At 33.9% G+C, this 15250-nt stretch overlaps 1 protein-coding gene across 2 annotated transcripts in view; it reads right to left on the reverse strand.

Moving 5' to 3' along the window:
- The window catches only part of LOC123703826 (irregular chiasm C-roughest protein-like), a 99297-nt gene that overhangs the window by 39448 nt on the left and 44599 nt on the right, over positions 1-15250 (reverse strand). For both annotated transcript variants that reach the window (XM_045651989.1, XM_045651990.1), the window contains exons 2-4: positions 8306-8513; positions 5102-5252; positions 3031-3111 (exon numbers count right to left, since the gene is read on the reverse strand). In XM_045651989.1, the coding sequence (XP_045507945.1) occupies positions 3031-3111; positions 5102-5252; positions 8306-8446 (373 nt within the window). In that variant the 5' untranslated portion in view covers positions 8447-8513. The remainder of the gene's footprint in view (positions 1-3030; positions 3112-5101; positions 5253-8305; positions 8514-15250) is intronic.

Raw genomic sequence — 15250 nt, forward strand, 5'->3', positions numbered from 1 at the left:
TGATCATAGAAATCTCGTCATAAGCTTAGTAAATGTAACAACACAAACTTATTCCCTCTGTATAAAACGCAGAGCACTTAGAAAAATTGAGCATTTATTTTTCTTAGTTTCCTCTTGAAAAACATTTTATATTTCTCTCAATTACTACTTTATTTTGAAGGTATTACTTGACAATTTTAAATGGTGTTTAGACGTGCTTAATATTTCTGCTTCAAGTGTTCTTGAGATTATAAATGTGTAAAGCTTCTATGTTCTTTTGTTATCAGTGTTAAATGTTAACACTAAATTGTTCTAGAAAGAACTAAATTTTCAACATTATATGGTATGATAGATATACCTCTGGTAACGATTCTTAACCTATATATTTCCAATAGATAAATTCTGTGTATAGGTACCTCTTATTGCAACGATATTATCCGGAATATTCTTTAATAAATTGACAGATGACAAATAGCTTTTATTGAACGAATTATGAAACAAGAACGCAATTTCTGTACAAGAGCAAGAAGAAGTTTACAGCGTGATTAAATATTTTTTTAGAAGTATAACAATGTTCGAAGTTGAAATGAAACAAGCGAATACGTCATGACCTTAAATTCGTAGTAATAAAGTTCTTTATTCAAACACAATTCTCCTCGCCAATCCATTTCATGCAATACATTATTTTATAATATGAGAAAGAACCATAAAATCAGACACTACAAATAACATATCAACTATATTAATAAAACCACACGACTCGAACCAAAATGAAAAATAAGAAAAGAAACGTACAGATTTTCAATTTATTAAAAGCAAACAGAATTTTCGAGCTTGGCTTAACAAGAAAAACAATGGTACTTTTATAATATTTTTCAGGGCCGTATTCAGGCGGGGTAATTAAGAATTTCCCGTTATATTTGGATCGAATGGGCGAAGCGACGGTAAATGTCATTCGGCTTTCACAGGTTTGATGTGTATACAGCATTAGATGAATGAGACTGCTTTTATTCCTTCCTATTTCAATTCCCTTTGGAATGAGTATTGCAAAGGGAAATGGGTTTTGCAGTACTACAGTATTCTGTGTGTAAATATTGTATTGGTGATTTCTTTTTCGTAACTTGACAGATATAATATATTAGTAAGGTATAATAAGTAGTAAGGTAAGATATAAGTAATAAACTAATATCATTGAGCCTGTATCAAATCTATACACTCAGAGTGAAGCAAATTATATCAATTACTAATCTATTCTGTCGTCTGTGTGTTCGCGATGAACTCAAAAACTACTGCACCTATATTGGTTATCGAGGAAGGTTTAAGTGTTTAATTTTTTAATTTTTAAACCGATTAAATAAAAATAACAATTTTAGTATTTTGGATAAATTTTATATTGTTAAAACAGTAAGGTCCTAAATATAATAAAAGTGAATTCGGCCCTGGTGTGTGTTGAATTAGAAACTCCTACCGTATTGCAACAGATAAACATAATATACTTAATGGCCTGCGTTATTAGATAGATCATTATGAAAACGTATATTTTAAAATATTTATCTTTAGTTTTTGCATGGATTCATTCAATATGATCTGCTTAATCTTTTAAGTATTATTGAATAAACGTTCGATGCAAAAATAGCATCGTATCTTAGAAGAATTATAAAAGGTTTTAAGTATCTAGTCAACAAAAATATGTGTTATTTATAACACACAGTTTCTTATTAGTGTCTAAATATAATTATCTATGTTTGTCATATTTAACAGATATTTATAACGCTCACTTCAAGGAAATGAATTCAATTGCTCAAAATAATGTTGTAGACACAAATCAATTCTTTAACCTAGGTATAAAAACATTAATATGTAGCAAATAATATTTATATTCTCAAGTAACAACTACTACCATGTTATATTTTAACACTAGGCTTTCCATTGTCCAAACTATTTTCTATATATTAAACCATATAATTTCACAAATAATATTCGTATGTTCCTGTACGTGCAGTGATAAAATTGAAACAACATAATATACCCATTATTAAGTGCATTTGAGAGATACGATTATTATACACCCATCTAGAATCCGGCTTGTTAAAATACTCATATGCTACAGGGTGTGGTCATAGACGTGATAGCGAGAAATATTGTTTATCGACATCATACGACATTCTTTTTAATGTTTTCTTTGATAGGTAAATTAATGGGGAAAACTAATGCAGAATATATTTTGGATAAATAACTTGTTTCGTGAATAAAACGATAATAAGTAATTTAGTAATTATAATACCAAGTATACCGCTTTCGCTTTCGCTCACGCTCCCAACCAAAGCCATAAAGTAGGTATTCGATAATGTTTCAAAGCCAAACATTTTGCTAAATAGCTATTAGGGTGCATTTCCACCAATAATTAAACGCTTCATACTTCAAACTAAGTAAAGCGATATGATTGGTTCGCAAAACGCATTCCTCGCTACACGTGGAAAAGCTCTCTTACTCATAAATTTAGGCTATCGCTACCGCTCGCGCTCCCGCTCGTACCATAACCGCGTCCTCAAATCAATACAACACTGTTTGTACAACATAATTGTACCTCAATTACTACTCAACCGTGAGACCGAATTAACCAGAACTTTCGAGAAGCGATTATATAGTTCCACAATGGACATAACAATACGTTTAGTTTTGTATTCATGTGGTTATAAGTTTTTGTAAGTGGATAGAGGATTTATTCTGTAATATTTTTTGATATAAAGTTTTGTCAATAATATAAGTCTTTTTAAAAATGTTACAGATCTTTATGATAGTGCGCAAGGTACGTTTTGATAAACTTAAGTTCATAGGTAATGTAACTTTTAAGGACTAATTAAATTAAAAAATGAAGCAAATTAACAATATTAGAGGTACTATAGAAATGTGATGGAAAGTACATAATTTGATTAACAACATCAATATTCTTTAAGTATTTTATTTGTGGTATTTTTTTCTTATTTAAACCATCCATAAAGTTATATAGTAAGGTATTTATTTATAGAACTATTGTATAAAATATCTTACCTCTAGATCCTGAGCTGACTTGGCACTGGTATTTGGCATCGTCTTCTAGCGTCACATCTCGAATATCCAGGGAATAGTCCCCTGGGAAACAAACAATTATAAATATTTATTTAAAAAATAACAGAAGTATGATTTAAGGTCTAAAATGTGTATTTTAAAAACATAATATACCTACATCGATACCGTGTAGGTACTTTGATGAAGCTTAAAAGACAATAATAAATTCATCTTCACAAGTCTATACTAATATTATAAAGAGGAAAGGTTTGTAATTATGTAGAATGGTTTTCACGCACAAACTACTGGACCGATTTTGATGAAATTTTGAACAGACAATCTTTAGACCCTGAGAAAAAACATAGGCTACCTTTTATTGCGAAATATTTACAACGGGAGGAGCCGGGGCGGACCGCTAGTAATTAATATGAATGAATAATTAAAATTCTCCGTTTCACAAAAGCAAAAGCAAAATTCATAGATTAGAAAAACTACGCATGTCCAATTTTCGTAATACTATCCTTAGTCTTAAATAATTTATCTTCTTAAATATCCGTTATAATATTATATATGCTAAAGTTTATGACACACTAGACCACGTACCACGTGTTGCACATTAAGAGCATTAATATTACTTGCACTAAGTCCTCAGGGAGGAATTTAGTTCTGAAACACTATATCTAATTATAAATAAGATGCGCAAGTGGAGGAAATTCTAAGTAGACAATTACTGAACGAAATTTTCATTATTTTCAAGTTATTTTGAGTTTAAAAAAACGCTTGCATAATGAAAAAATGGATATACGAATGTATTTTTTATCCTACTTCAAAAAAAGAGGACATCTCAATTCGACAGATTTTTTTTTGTGTTTGTTACCCCATACTTTCGAATGGGTGAACCGTTTTGAAGATTCTTCTTTTTATTTGGAAGGTGGTCTTCCCGAGTGGTTCTATTAGAGTAAACCGATTTTCGTGATTATTTTTAAATCTCTCTCAATTTTACAATCAAAACAGAATAAACAATAAACCACTGTTTAAATCACAAAACGAATTATACGTTTTGTAAAATGATTATTAATGAAACTAATATTGGAGGTATGAAACGAACAATAGACACTATGTTACAGTCACTCATTGCCGGTCAAAACCTGAAACTGCTGAAACCAGTCAAAAACGTTTTTGACAAAGGAGTCGGTCAAAAACGATTTTAAATTATTTTTGCAGTAAAACGTGTTGTTAACGTTTAGAACTAAGAACGTTTACTATATATTTTAACATAAACAGTTTAATCATTAAAAAAATATCAAATGATTCAGTTGAAATTTAACGATAGGTACATAATTAACATGCAAGCAAGTCGCAGTAAAACTATAATATACATTGTATTTCAGTGGGAAAACGACCTAATACGCGTACGCGTCGGTTTTTAAAACGTTTTTTGACTGATGTTATTGTAGACAAAATTAGTTTTGACCGGCAATGAATTTTATCTGTAACAAATGTACAGCATAATAGAAATATAAATTGACGAAATAATTATGTCCGTAGTAATAATTCAAGGGTAGTTGAATTATAATGAATCATATCGATTAGACCAATTAAGCCATAGTAATATGAATTCATTATTGAATAAGAGTTATGTACTAATATTACAAATATGAAAAAGTATGTCAATTGTTAAATTTTAAGAAATTAGTGAATGAATGAATGAATGACAGCTTTATTGTATACACCAAAGGAAAGAAATACCTACTTAACATAAAATTAATATTAAGATTGGAAGATATTCCTAAACCAAGTTTTAAACAATAAAACACTGTTTTGTTACACCAATTCCAGTACAAATAAATTATTATTTTAACACTACCAAATATACTTACCTACCTACATCAAACATTTGATTTGAGTAGAACAACCTTATCATTTAAATTTACCTAATACCTAATCATTTAAATTTAATTTGTGTAGGTATCCACAAATTACAAACACATATTTATGTGCATACAAACACATCAATTCTATATTCATCTTAAATCTTTCTAACTCATACTCATATAATAATTATAAAACCAACCTTCTTCATCACTCCCGATCATCTTATACCGGTCGTATCCACTGAGATCTCTATGTAATCCAAGACCGAAGTCGTCTTTCGTCCACTGCAGTTGACCAGCCTTGTTCTCGACCCTGCATGGAAGGGTCACCCGGGACCCTATTACTGCCGTCTGTTGATAAAATATAGGATTAGAGAAATGATACTTTGATTAAATGTATGATATTTAGTTAAATTTTACAATCACTACAAAATATAAAACAAAGTCGCTTTCTTTTTCCCTATGTATGCTTAAATCTTTAAAACTACGCAACGGATTTTGATGCGGTTTTTTTTAATAGATACAGTGATTATCGAGCAAGATTTAAGATATAATTTATTAGGTTTTAGACAAAGCGGGCGAAGCTGCGGGTGGAAGCTAGTAATAAATAGTAATTAATATAAATAAACACTTTTTTCTTCAATTTATTACACAGAATATAGTTTAAAACATCTTATAAATCGAAATGGAGTATCGATAATTACGTGACATCTTAATAAATGCTCATTAAGTATATAAGAAAACGGTAAAATTAATAAAATGTCGGATTAATTGAAGAGATAACCCGGTCTGATCTTGTATTAAGCGTTTAGATAAGATACGTGGGAATAAATAGCTGTGTCCAGTTTTAAATATATTGAGTAGGGATAAAATGTCCAGGATTCCATTACCAGTCTTTCTTTCTTTATTTTGCTCGTATATATAAATAGTTAGTAAGGTATTAGATACAATTTTACTACCACAAACTAGATTTCCGCCTGCGGCTTCGGCAGCGTTTTCAAAGGAAAACCCGCATAGTTCCCGTTCCTAAGACCCAGAATAAGAAATAGGCTATTTTTATAAAAATAGCATATTTCCTAGATTTCTTCTTGGATTTACGGGATAAAAACAGTCTATGTCTTATTCTGGGTCTTCAGCTACATACATACCAAATTTCATTACGATCGGTTCAGTAGTATTTGCGTGAAAGAGTTACAAACATCCATCCAACCCAACAAACTTTCGCATTTATAATATTAGTTGGGAGGAAGGATACTGCCATTGTAAATGGCGTGAAAATGAAACAAAAATGATTTAACATAATATCGTTGCTTTAATAAACGACTAATTAATATTAAAAAGAGCGTGTGTGAAAACTTTGGCAAAATTCAAAGATACCAAAATCGTCGTCTTACTCCACGACGTGACGATGTTGCCATGACGCGACCATTAAATTTTACTCAGAAGTTTCACTTCAAAAACTAAGAGTTCAATTGCTTTATTCAATTATCATATTTACTACCTATAAGATGCATATTTCTTCGCTAAGAGAAATAGGTAGTCATTTTAAATTATAAATTCTATAAAAGCAGTTAAACCGTATCCTTTATCTAACAAAACCGGTATAATAATTGTGAGAAGTGTCAAGTTCGTTCATTTATTTAATTAATAAATAGATAATAATTAACATAAATTGACTCAAGTATCGACGGGTAAAGCATTCATTTTTATGATAAAATCAAGCATTTCACGGAAGCGAACTTATTTAAATTTTTAATTCTGGTTTCGATTTTAATCGTGTTTTTTGATTCGTATTAGATATATTTATGTAATTGGGGATATGTTTAAGTGTTTTTCAATGCAGTTGTGAAGGTCGTTTATAGTTAATTAATTGATGTTAGATTATTTATTAGAAGTTGGTGCATTTATATCGTTTTTTAGTTCTTTATATGAGATAAGAATATTTTACTTACTAGCTTACCGCCCACGGTTTTGTCCGCTTTGTCTAAAACCTATTAAATGATACCTTTACTCCCTATACTAAAACCTTTTTCTAGAATTACTCTGTCTAAAAAAAAGCATCAAAATCCGATGTGCATTTTTAAAGATCTAAACATACAGACACACAGATGGCGGAAAACAACTTTGTTTTGCTCGTACTTTGTAGTGTAGTGACAATATGTAGGTATGTATACCTACCAATTAGATTTTTGGAATACTTTTGGATATTCGTGAAGTGGAACGCAGGTGACAGACTATAATCTATCTTTGAACAAATTTTCATACAAATCTGATCAGCTGTTTTTGCGTGAAAGAGGAACAACCATTCAAAGCTAAAAATGCGATTATAACATTGTTTCAAGGATTTTATACAATGTCAATTTTATATCGTTGTAAAAACAAATAAAAAACAGACATGACAAAACTATACCGAACTTATTAAATCTGTCTCGTCTGTCTGCAAACTTCATTATATCTACAATCCCTCGGCTAGTTCTCAAGTTATTCGTTCCGGGAATATAAAGGAATATGAAATTATACTCCACTTTGGGTACATTGAAAGCGAAGCTATGCAATACTATATAATATATAATTTTGGGTACAGTGAAAGCGGAGCGATGTGATGCTATGTAGTAATAATACCTCTAGTTTCAATTATGGTGTCAAAGCTTATTACATTTAATATCTTGTTACAAATAAATCACAATATCTGCTAATAAAGTGAACAACCATGTTTTATATTATGTAAATAAGATATACTAGTGTTTATGTAATAAGTTATAATTTCAAACATCTTCTTATAAATTGCAATACCTATCTGCTAATATAGAAAACATGTTTTCTATGTAAATAGGATATTCTAGTGTTTATTTAATAAGCAATTGAATAAATCAACACCTAAACACGTCTAAGATACTTACGTACACGTGAAAGTAGTATGATAACATATCGCTCTTTAAATAAATACTAAAAATGAACATAATACCATATTATAATAACGTCACCTCCTCTCTCTTTGCTACAAAATCTATACATATAATAAATCTGTAGAAGGGTCAATTCTGTACATTGAAAATATTGAAAAAATAAATAGCAGGGGGTGTTACTGGATCGATACCAAACCCAAATATGTCATTAAAAAAATTTTTGTCTGTCTGTCTGTCTGTCTGTCTGTCTGTCTGTATGTTCAGGCATCACGTGAAAACTAACGGTTCGATTTCGATGAAACTTGGTATAATTATACCTTATTATCCTGGGCATAAAATAGGATACTTTTTATCCCGGAAAATTACGTAGAAAAAAATAAATCTTCATTTTTCCGCGCGGACGGAGTCGCGGGCGGAAGCTAGTCGCAAATATAACTCAGTATAAAAATATAGTATGTAAATATACTTTAATAAAATAATAAAACAGTGAACACTAACCTGATCTTGCGGCTCCATAGCGAACTTCTGTTCATGGTACCCCCACACCACACGCACACACACCAAAGTCCGTATCAACAAGAACAACGGAACCCCACTCACACATCTGTGTCTGTTCGACATTTTCCCGTCTACCCACATTTATTTACATCGTGAGACACTCCCCTACGTATTGGTGAAATATTCTGGCGCCATACTATTTCGAGATCTGAAACAAAAGAATGATAATTGAAGGTAAAAATAGATTGGTGAGGCGGATGAATCATTTTAGTTTAGCTATTTCGGTTGTCAGGATGTGGTACGTAAATTGTTTGTCTCATCGATTGGTGTGGTTATTTTTTAACTTTGCTATTGAAGAAATGGCTTACAGCCATGGTCGACAATCGTATACATTTTTTTTATTAATTATTTTTATCGCGAAGGCATTTGCGAAGGCATTCGCGAAGGCATTTGCGAAGGCATTTGCGATGGTGAATAAATGTAAAGTAAAAAGTATCAGTGAGTTGTAGAACGTGTAAAACAACAAAAGTGAAATTGGATAAGTTAGTGGGGTAACTAATTGGGGTACTATACTCATTTTTCTTACAGTTCATGTAACATAGAAACCTCAGCTATTTTCTTTTTTCGTGTGTAATTCGTTATTCGAATTATTCTTATTCAAAACACCTTATTGTTCACCTACCACACCACGAAATAGATCCAAAAATCTTCAGCCGTTTGGTCGCTGGGCGTATGACACTTGTTAGGTGTTAGTCAGTCAAAAGAGTTAGTAGGTACTTACTTCAATTTTTAGATTTGGTTAGGTATCTACCTACCTTCCAGGTTAAAGCTAGAGTGGGGCAAGTGCCCCACCCTGCCCCACCGCGGCTACGCCCATGGACGTAAGTTACAAAATATAGTTTTTACATAGTTTAGCATTTGCTGGAAGAGAATCCCTACCGGGTTAATCAAATAAATAAGTTGGAAAGACTCGGCGCATAATTTTAAAGTTTCTCATATCGATGTCCCTTTAGTTTCCTGTCTGACCAACATTCTTGGAAATTCTTTTGCATTACGTCTGCATTTTTTTATTGAGTTACAATTTATTGCGTTGCCTTTAAATGTGATGAAGTGTAATGAAAAAGTATGTTTGTTGATTGTTTCTTTTTAAGCTATTGCATAGCTTCTATCGCGGGCCTTGAGCGCGGGGACCGAATCGAGAAATTTCGTAACGAAAATCCTCACGCTCCCCACTCCGACGGGCGGAGGTGTGGCTTGAAGGCATACTATGCAATAGCTTTACCGCGGCAGTCCCCGAGTGCCACACGTCTTTTTTTTCTTAATAAGAATGAAGAAGGTAAACGTGCTAGAACTTAAAAGGATAAAATACAATCATTATAATTATGTAGGTACCTAAGTACACCGGAAGGAAGTTAGCGCGGAAAGTTTTTTTTTTATTATTATTAATATCTCAAAAAATTGCTCCTTAAATGCTCCATCAGAATCTGTAATTGCTCCACTTCTATAATTATTAGTTTATTTATAATTAATTTAAAAAAAAATCCAAATACTGAAAACTTGATTTCCCTATAGAATGAAAAATATTCACTTTTCATAAAAAATTTTTTTCCAAAAAAATTGCTCCCGATTTGCTCTATCAATTACAAAAAAATTATTTAATTTTGATAATTTTTACAATAATTAACTGAAAAACTATGTTTGCGTAGTAAACTACTGCGCTGTGACGTCATCAATTATTGTCGTTGCGACGCATAAGGGCCATATTTACATGTATCAGCACTGCAGCGATATGTATAGACCTTAATGTTTATGTTTTCTTATTTATATTATTCACTAGATTTCCGCCCGCGGCTTCGCCCGCGTTTTCATAGGAAAACCCGCATAGTTCCCGTTCCCGTGGGATTACCGGGATAAAACCTATCCTATGTGTTAATCCAAGTTACGGTCTATATGTGTGCTAAATTTCATTGTAATCGGTTCAGTAGTATTTGCGTGAATGAGTAACAAACACACACACATCCTCACAAACTTTCGCATTTATTATATTACTAGCGGTCCGCCCCGGCTTCGCCCGTGGTACATATTTCGCAATAAAAGGTAGCCTATGTTCTTTCTCAGGGTCTAAAGATTGTCTGTGCCAAATTTCATCAAAATCGGTATAGTAGTTTATGCGTGAAAACCATACATACATACATACAAACCTTTCCTCTTTATAATATTAGTATAGAAGTATAGATTAGTAGGATGGATTACTTAAAAGGTTATTAATTATTATCATGTAATTATTTGGTTCTGATCACAGATCACAGAAACTAAAGGGTTCTGATGATAAGAATAATAAGAAATAATTATAATTTTTGTTTTATTGAGTCTTGAAGTTAGGATTGCAGGTTCGAATGATAATAATTTGTGTATACCATCGTATATATTACATGATGATTGATGATTGTTCCTTTAACTCCTCGTGGAGCATAGGGCCTCAGTAAACTTTTTCCAGTCACGTCGATTTTGGGCTTTTGCTTTGACTTCTTGCCACGACAGGCCGGTTTTATTTAGTTCAGCAACCACAGATCTCTTCCACGATGCAGGGGGACGACCTTTTCTTCTACGACCGTTCAGGGGCGTCCAGTCTAAAGCTGTTTTTGCTATATTTTGATCCGGCCTCCTAAGGCAGTGTCCTATCCACCCCCACTTCCTGTAGCAGATTTGTTGGTCTATAGGTTGCTGGTTGGTTATTTTCCAGAGTTCTTCATTGGAAATTGTATCAGGCCAAAAAATTCGTAATATACTTCTTAAGCATTTGTTCAGGCATACCTGGAGTCTGTTGGAGATAGCTTGTGTTACTTTCCAAGTCTCACAACCATATAGCAGTATCGACTTCACATTGCTCTCGAAGATTCGCAATTTAAGCTGACGGGATAAGCGACTTGATTTCCAAATCGGAGATAACTGTGCAAAGGCAGCTTTTGCTTTCTGTATTCTATTTTCAATATCAACCTCTGCACCACCGTTAGGGCTCAGAATACTTCCTAGATAGCAAAATGTAGGTACTTCTCGAATTGATTTTCCATTTAATGTTATTTGCAGCTGTTCATTTGTCAATGCAGTTTTCATGACAACAGTTTTTTGGGTGTTGATTCTCAATCCGACTTTTGCTGCTGCAGATTGAAGTGCGCATGCATTTATATTAAGGTGTTCTATGCTATTTGATACTAAGCAAATATCATCTGCGTAGTCAAGATCTAGGAGTTGACTGCCGTTACCCCATGGAATACCCGTTCGGTGCGCTGTAGCTTCGCACAGTACATCGTCAAGAAGAACAATGAACATAATTGGCGACAAAAGACATCCTTGTCTGACTCCAGAATTAAGCTTGATGGGATTGGAAAGCTGGCCATTATGAAGAACTCTGCAAGAGCTGTTGGTGTAGAAAGACCGAATGATATTTATGATTTTGGTAGGCAAACCTCTATTCTCAAGGGATTTCCAAAGTGCGGACCATCTTATTGTATCGAAGGCTTTTTCGAAGTCAACAAACATATAAAAGACATCAGATTGCCATTCTGTACATTGTTCGGCTATTATTCGTAGCGTACTGATATGATCCACACATGACCTGCCCTTTCTGAATCCAGCTTGGTTTTCTCTCAAAGTCGCTTCAAAGGCGAATGAAAGGCGGTTTAAGATTATTTTAGTTAGCACCTTCGACACAATGGAGAGTAATGTTATCCCTCGCCAGTTATTACAATTGCTTCTATCCCCTTTTTTGGGAACTTTTATTAGTATACCCTCCTTCCAATCATCGGGTGCTGTCTCCGTTTCCCATATTTGTTTAAGTAAGGGGAAGAGCATTTTTGCGGTGAAGGTGCTATCCACTCTTAACATCTCAGCAGTTATTCTGTCCTTGCCAGGAGCCTTACGGCACTTCAGTGAGTCTATAGCTTGCTTGATTTCTATGCAATTTGGATGTTCTACGTTAAAATTAGAGAGCTTTGGGTGGTGAGACTGCAAAGGAATTATGTCAGAACCCTCTGGATTGCCTGTTTCCAAGAGATCGCGAAAATGGGTGAACCATCTCTTAAGCTGTTGTTCAGATGTTGTAAGAAGATCGCCATTTTCATCCTTAAGGGGTTTAGCATTGGACCGATGCCCCGATTGGTTGAGCAGAGTTTTTGTAGCTTTATAGATACCGGCCATATTCTTGGCAGCTGCAGCCTTTTGCGCTTGATCGGCTATTAAGTTCGTGTTATTTCTTCTGTCCCGTCGAACGCTGCGCTTCAAGCTTTTCCGTAGTAATGAATAGCGTAAATTTTGCTCTTCGTATGTGGGTGAGTTTTTTGATAGCTGTATCAGGGTTTCCTTTGTTTTACGCCTCTGTTCAATTAGCTCCCAAGTATTCTTTGACATCCAAGGCTTTGTGTCACGTCGGCGGAAGCCCAGTACTGATTCCCCAACCACCTGAAAGGCGCTCTTAATTGCCTCCCAGTTCCCGTTAACATCAAGATCATTAACATCCAGACTATTGTATTTATTTTTCAGCTCATGGGTGTATGCATCAGAGGTTTCTGGATGTTCCAATTTGGAGATATTATAAAGAGGTGTAGTTTTTTCACTTATTGTCTTGTGCGCCGCAAGTTTGAGTCGGAGTTCAGCCATTAAGAGCATGTGGTCGCTATCAATATCAGCACCTCTTTTAACTCGAACATCCAGTAGGGATCTTCTCCATTTGCGGCTTAAAGCAATGTGATCAATTTGGTTTTTTGTGATTCCGTCGGGATGATTCCATGTAGTCTTGTGGATGGTTTTATGAGGGAACAAGGTGCCGCCAATAACAAGTTCGTTTTCTGAGCAGAAGTCCGCAAATCTTATACCATTATCGTTTTGGTGTCCTACTCCGTGTTTTCCCATATACGCTTCTCTACCAAAATTACTATCACCAACCTTAGCATTAAGATCTCCAATAACCATAACGATGTCCTGCCGTTTTATTTTGTTCACTGTATTTTTTAGTTGGTCATAAAATATTTCTTTATCCTCTGCTCTTGAAGTCTCTGTAGGCGCGTATACTTGGACTATAGACAAATTCCGTGCTCTAGTTCTAAAACGCACAGTAATTATCCTTTCTGAAACTGGTTTCCAGTCCAGAAGACATCTTCTTGCCTTTTCAGAGAGTAAAAACCCAACCCCTTTTTCATGTCTATCCCCTTCGGAAGGGTTACCTGAATATATGAATGTAGTATTATGGTCGCTTTTTATTTCTCCAAATCCATTCCATCTCGCCTCGCTTACTCCCATGATATCGATGTTATATTTAGGCATAAAGGTCGCAAGCTCTTCTAGTCGACCCGGTCTCCAAAGTGTCTTTACATTCCAGCAGCAAATCTTTATCCGTGATTTCAAGCCAAAAGTCGTTGTATTATATCGATCCGGATTATTATTTTCTGAGGTTTCAGTAATTTATAAAATTTCGGATGGTTGAGTAATTAGCCCAACGCACCCTAGACCGCTAATGGGGCTGCCATTTCGGAGCTTGCGGCCAAGCTCTGTTTGTGTCGGGTATCATCCCTGTCAAGTTGTCAAGTTGGAATCGGTTTGTAAGGCGCCGATTACTCGCCTTTCGCCCGTTGTCCTTGGCATCTGCGATCTGAACATAGATGGTGAGCGTGCAAAGCACGGTCGCAGAAGGTCCCAGAGAGCACGACGCGGACGTGGACAAAGCGGACTGGCTGACATCTGCTTCTCTTGAGTACTCCACCATCAAAGTACAGCAGCGAGCATTATGGGCATTTTATAGGCATTGGTGGTCTTGACATCCCACCGAATCCCACCCCGCTCTTTTGCCAGCTTGCCCTCCGATATATTACATAGGTATAACATAATATGGAGACATTTCATCATGTCCACAACAATATCAAGGTTAGTAATAAATATTTCTACTATCAATTATCATCAAAGTATTAAATCGGTAATAAGTATTTTTATAATTGAATTTGAATTTCTGTTTACTATAAGAAAAATTAATAGGCACTTTTTATTTTAGGGTGTGAAGGGATTCAGTCAAGGAGTTTTAAATTATTGAAGAGTGGTAATTATTTAGAAGTAGGGTTCGCGAAAAAATTGAGCCCTACTTTTATATAATCACCTGAAAATTTTTCACTAGAGTATAAATATTAAAATATGTGCTAATTATAAAGAATTTTATTTTTGACAAAAGGTTTTACATACAAGACATAACTGCGTTAAAAACAACCGACTTCAAACTTGCACTTGCAACATTTACAAATACAGACAAAAATGCTCATAAAATAAAATACTGGGCCTATCCTAATAAAATTTTTATGGGACCAATTCGACACCATCCCGCATCGAACAAAAAAAGAATCACGTAAATGATTTATTAAATAATTCACAAAACACGAAGATTGAATTTGATATTTTTGGCTTTATAAATATAAATTTATAAATATAAAGAATATAAACATTCGATCACGAAATTATGCGGGTTCGAGTCCCGCCTCGTGATCGAATTTTTTCTATTCTTTATAAATTTATAAAACACGAAGATTTTAAAAATGTAACCAATGAACACAATCAATATTAGATTAATTGTAATGGTGTATAAAAAGTATTATGTCCTATGGAATTCTACTATGGGGCAGGGCAGCAGATAGGTATAGAAACTATATTTATCTTACAGAAAAGAGCCATTCGCTCTATATATAATTTACGTGCTCGGGACTCGCTAAGAGATCTCTTTGAATACTGGTATCCTTACTGTACCATCACAGTATATATTTAATAATATTTTGCATGTACACAAAAACGCCGACTTACACACAAGAGTAGGAGATAAACACTGTTATGGCACAAGGAACAGAAATAAAATTGAAATGCCATTTTACCGGTTAGCCAAAGTTAAAAATTAATTTATGGGTCTAGGTATAC

Source organism: Colias croceus, chromosome 27 (genome assembly GCF_905220415.1).
Source record: "Colias croceus chromosome 27, ilColCroc2.1".
Taxonomy (NCBI): domain Eukaryota; kingdom Metazoa; phylum Arthropoda; class Insecta; order Lepidoptera; family Pieridae; genus Colias; species Colias croceus.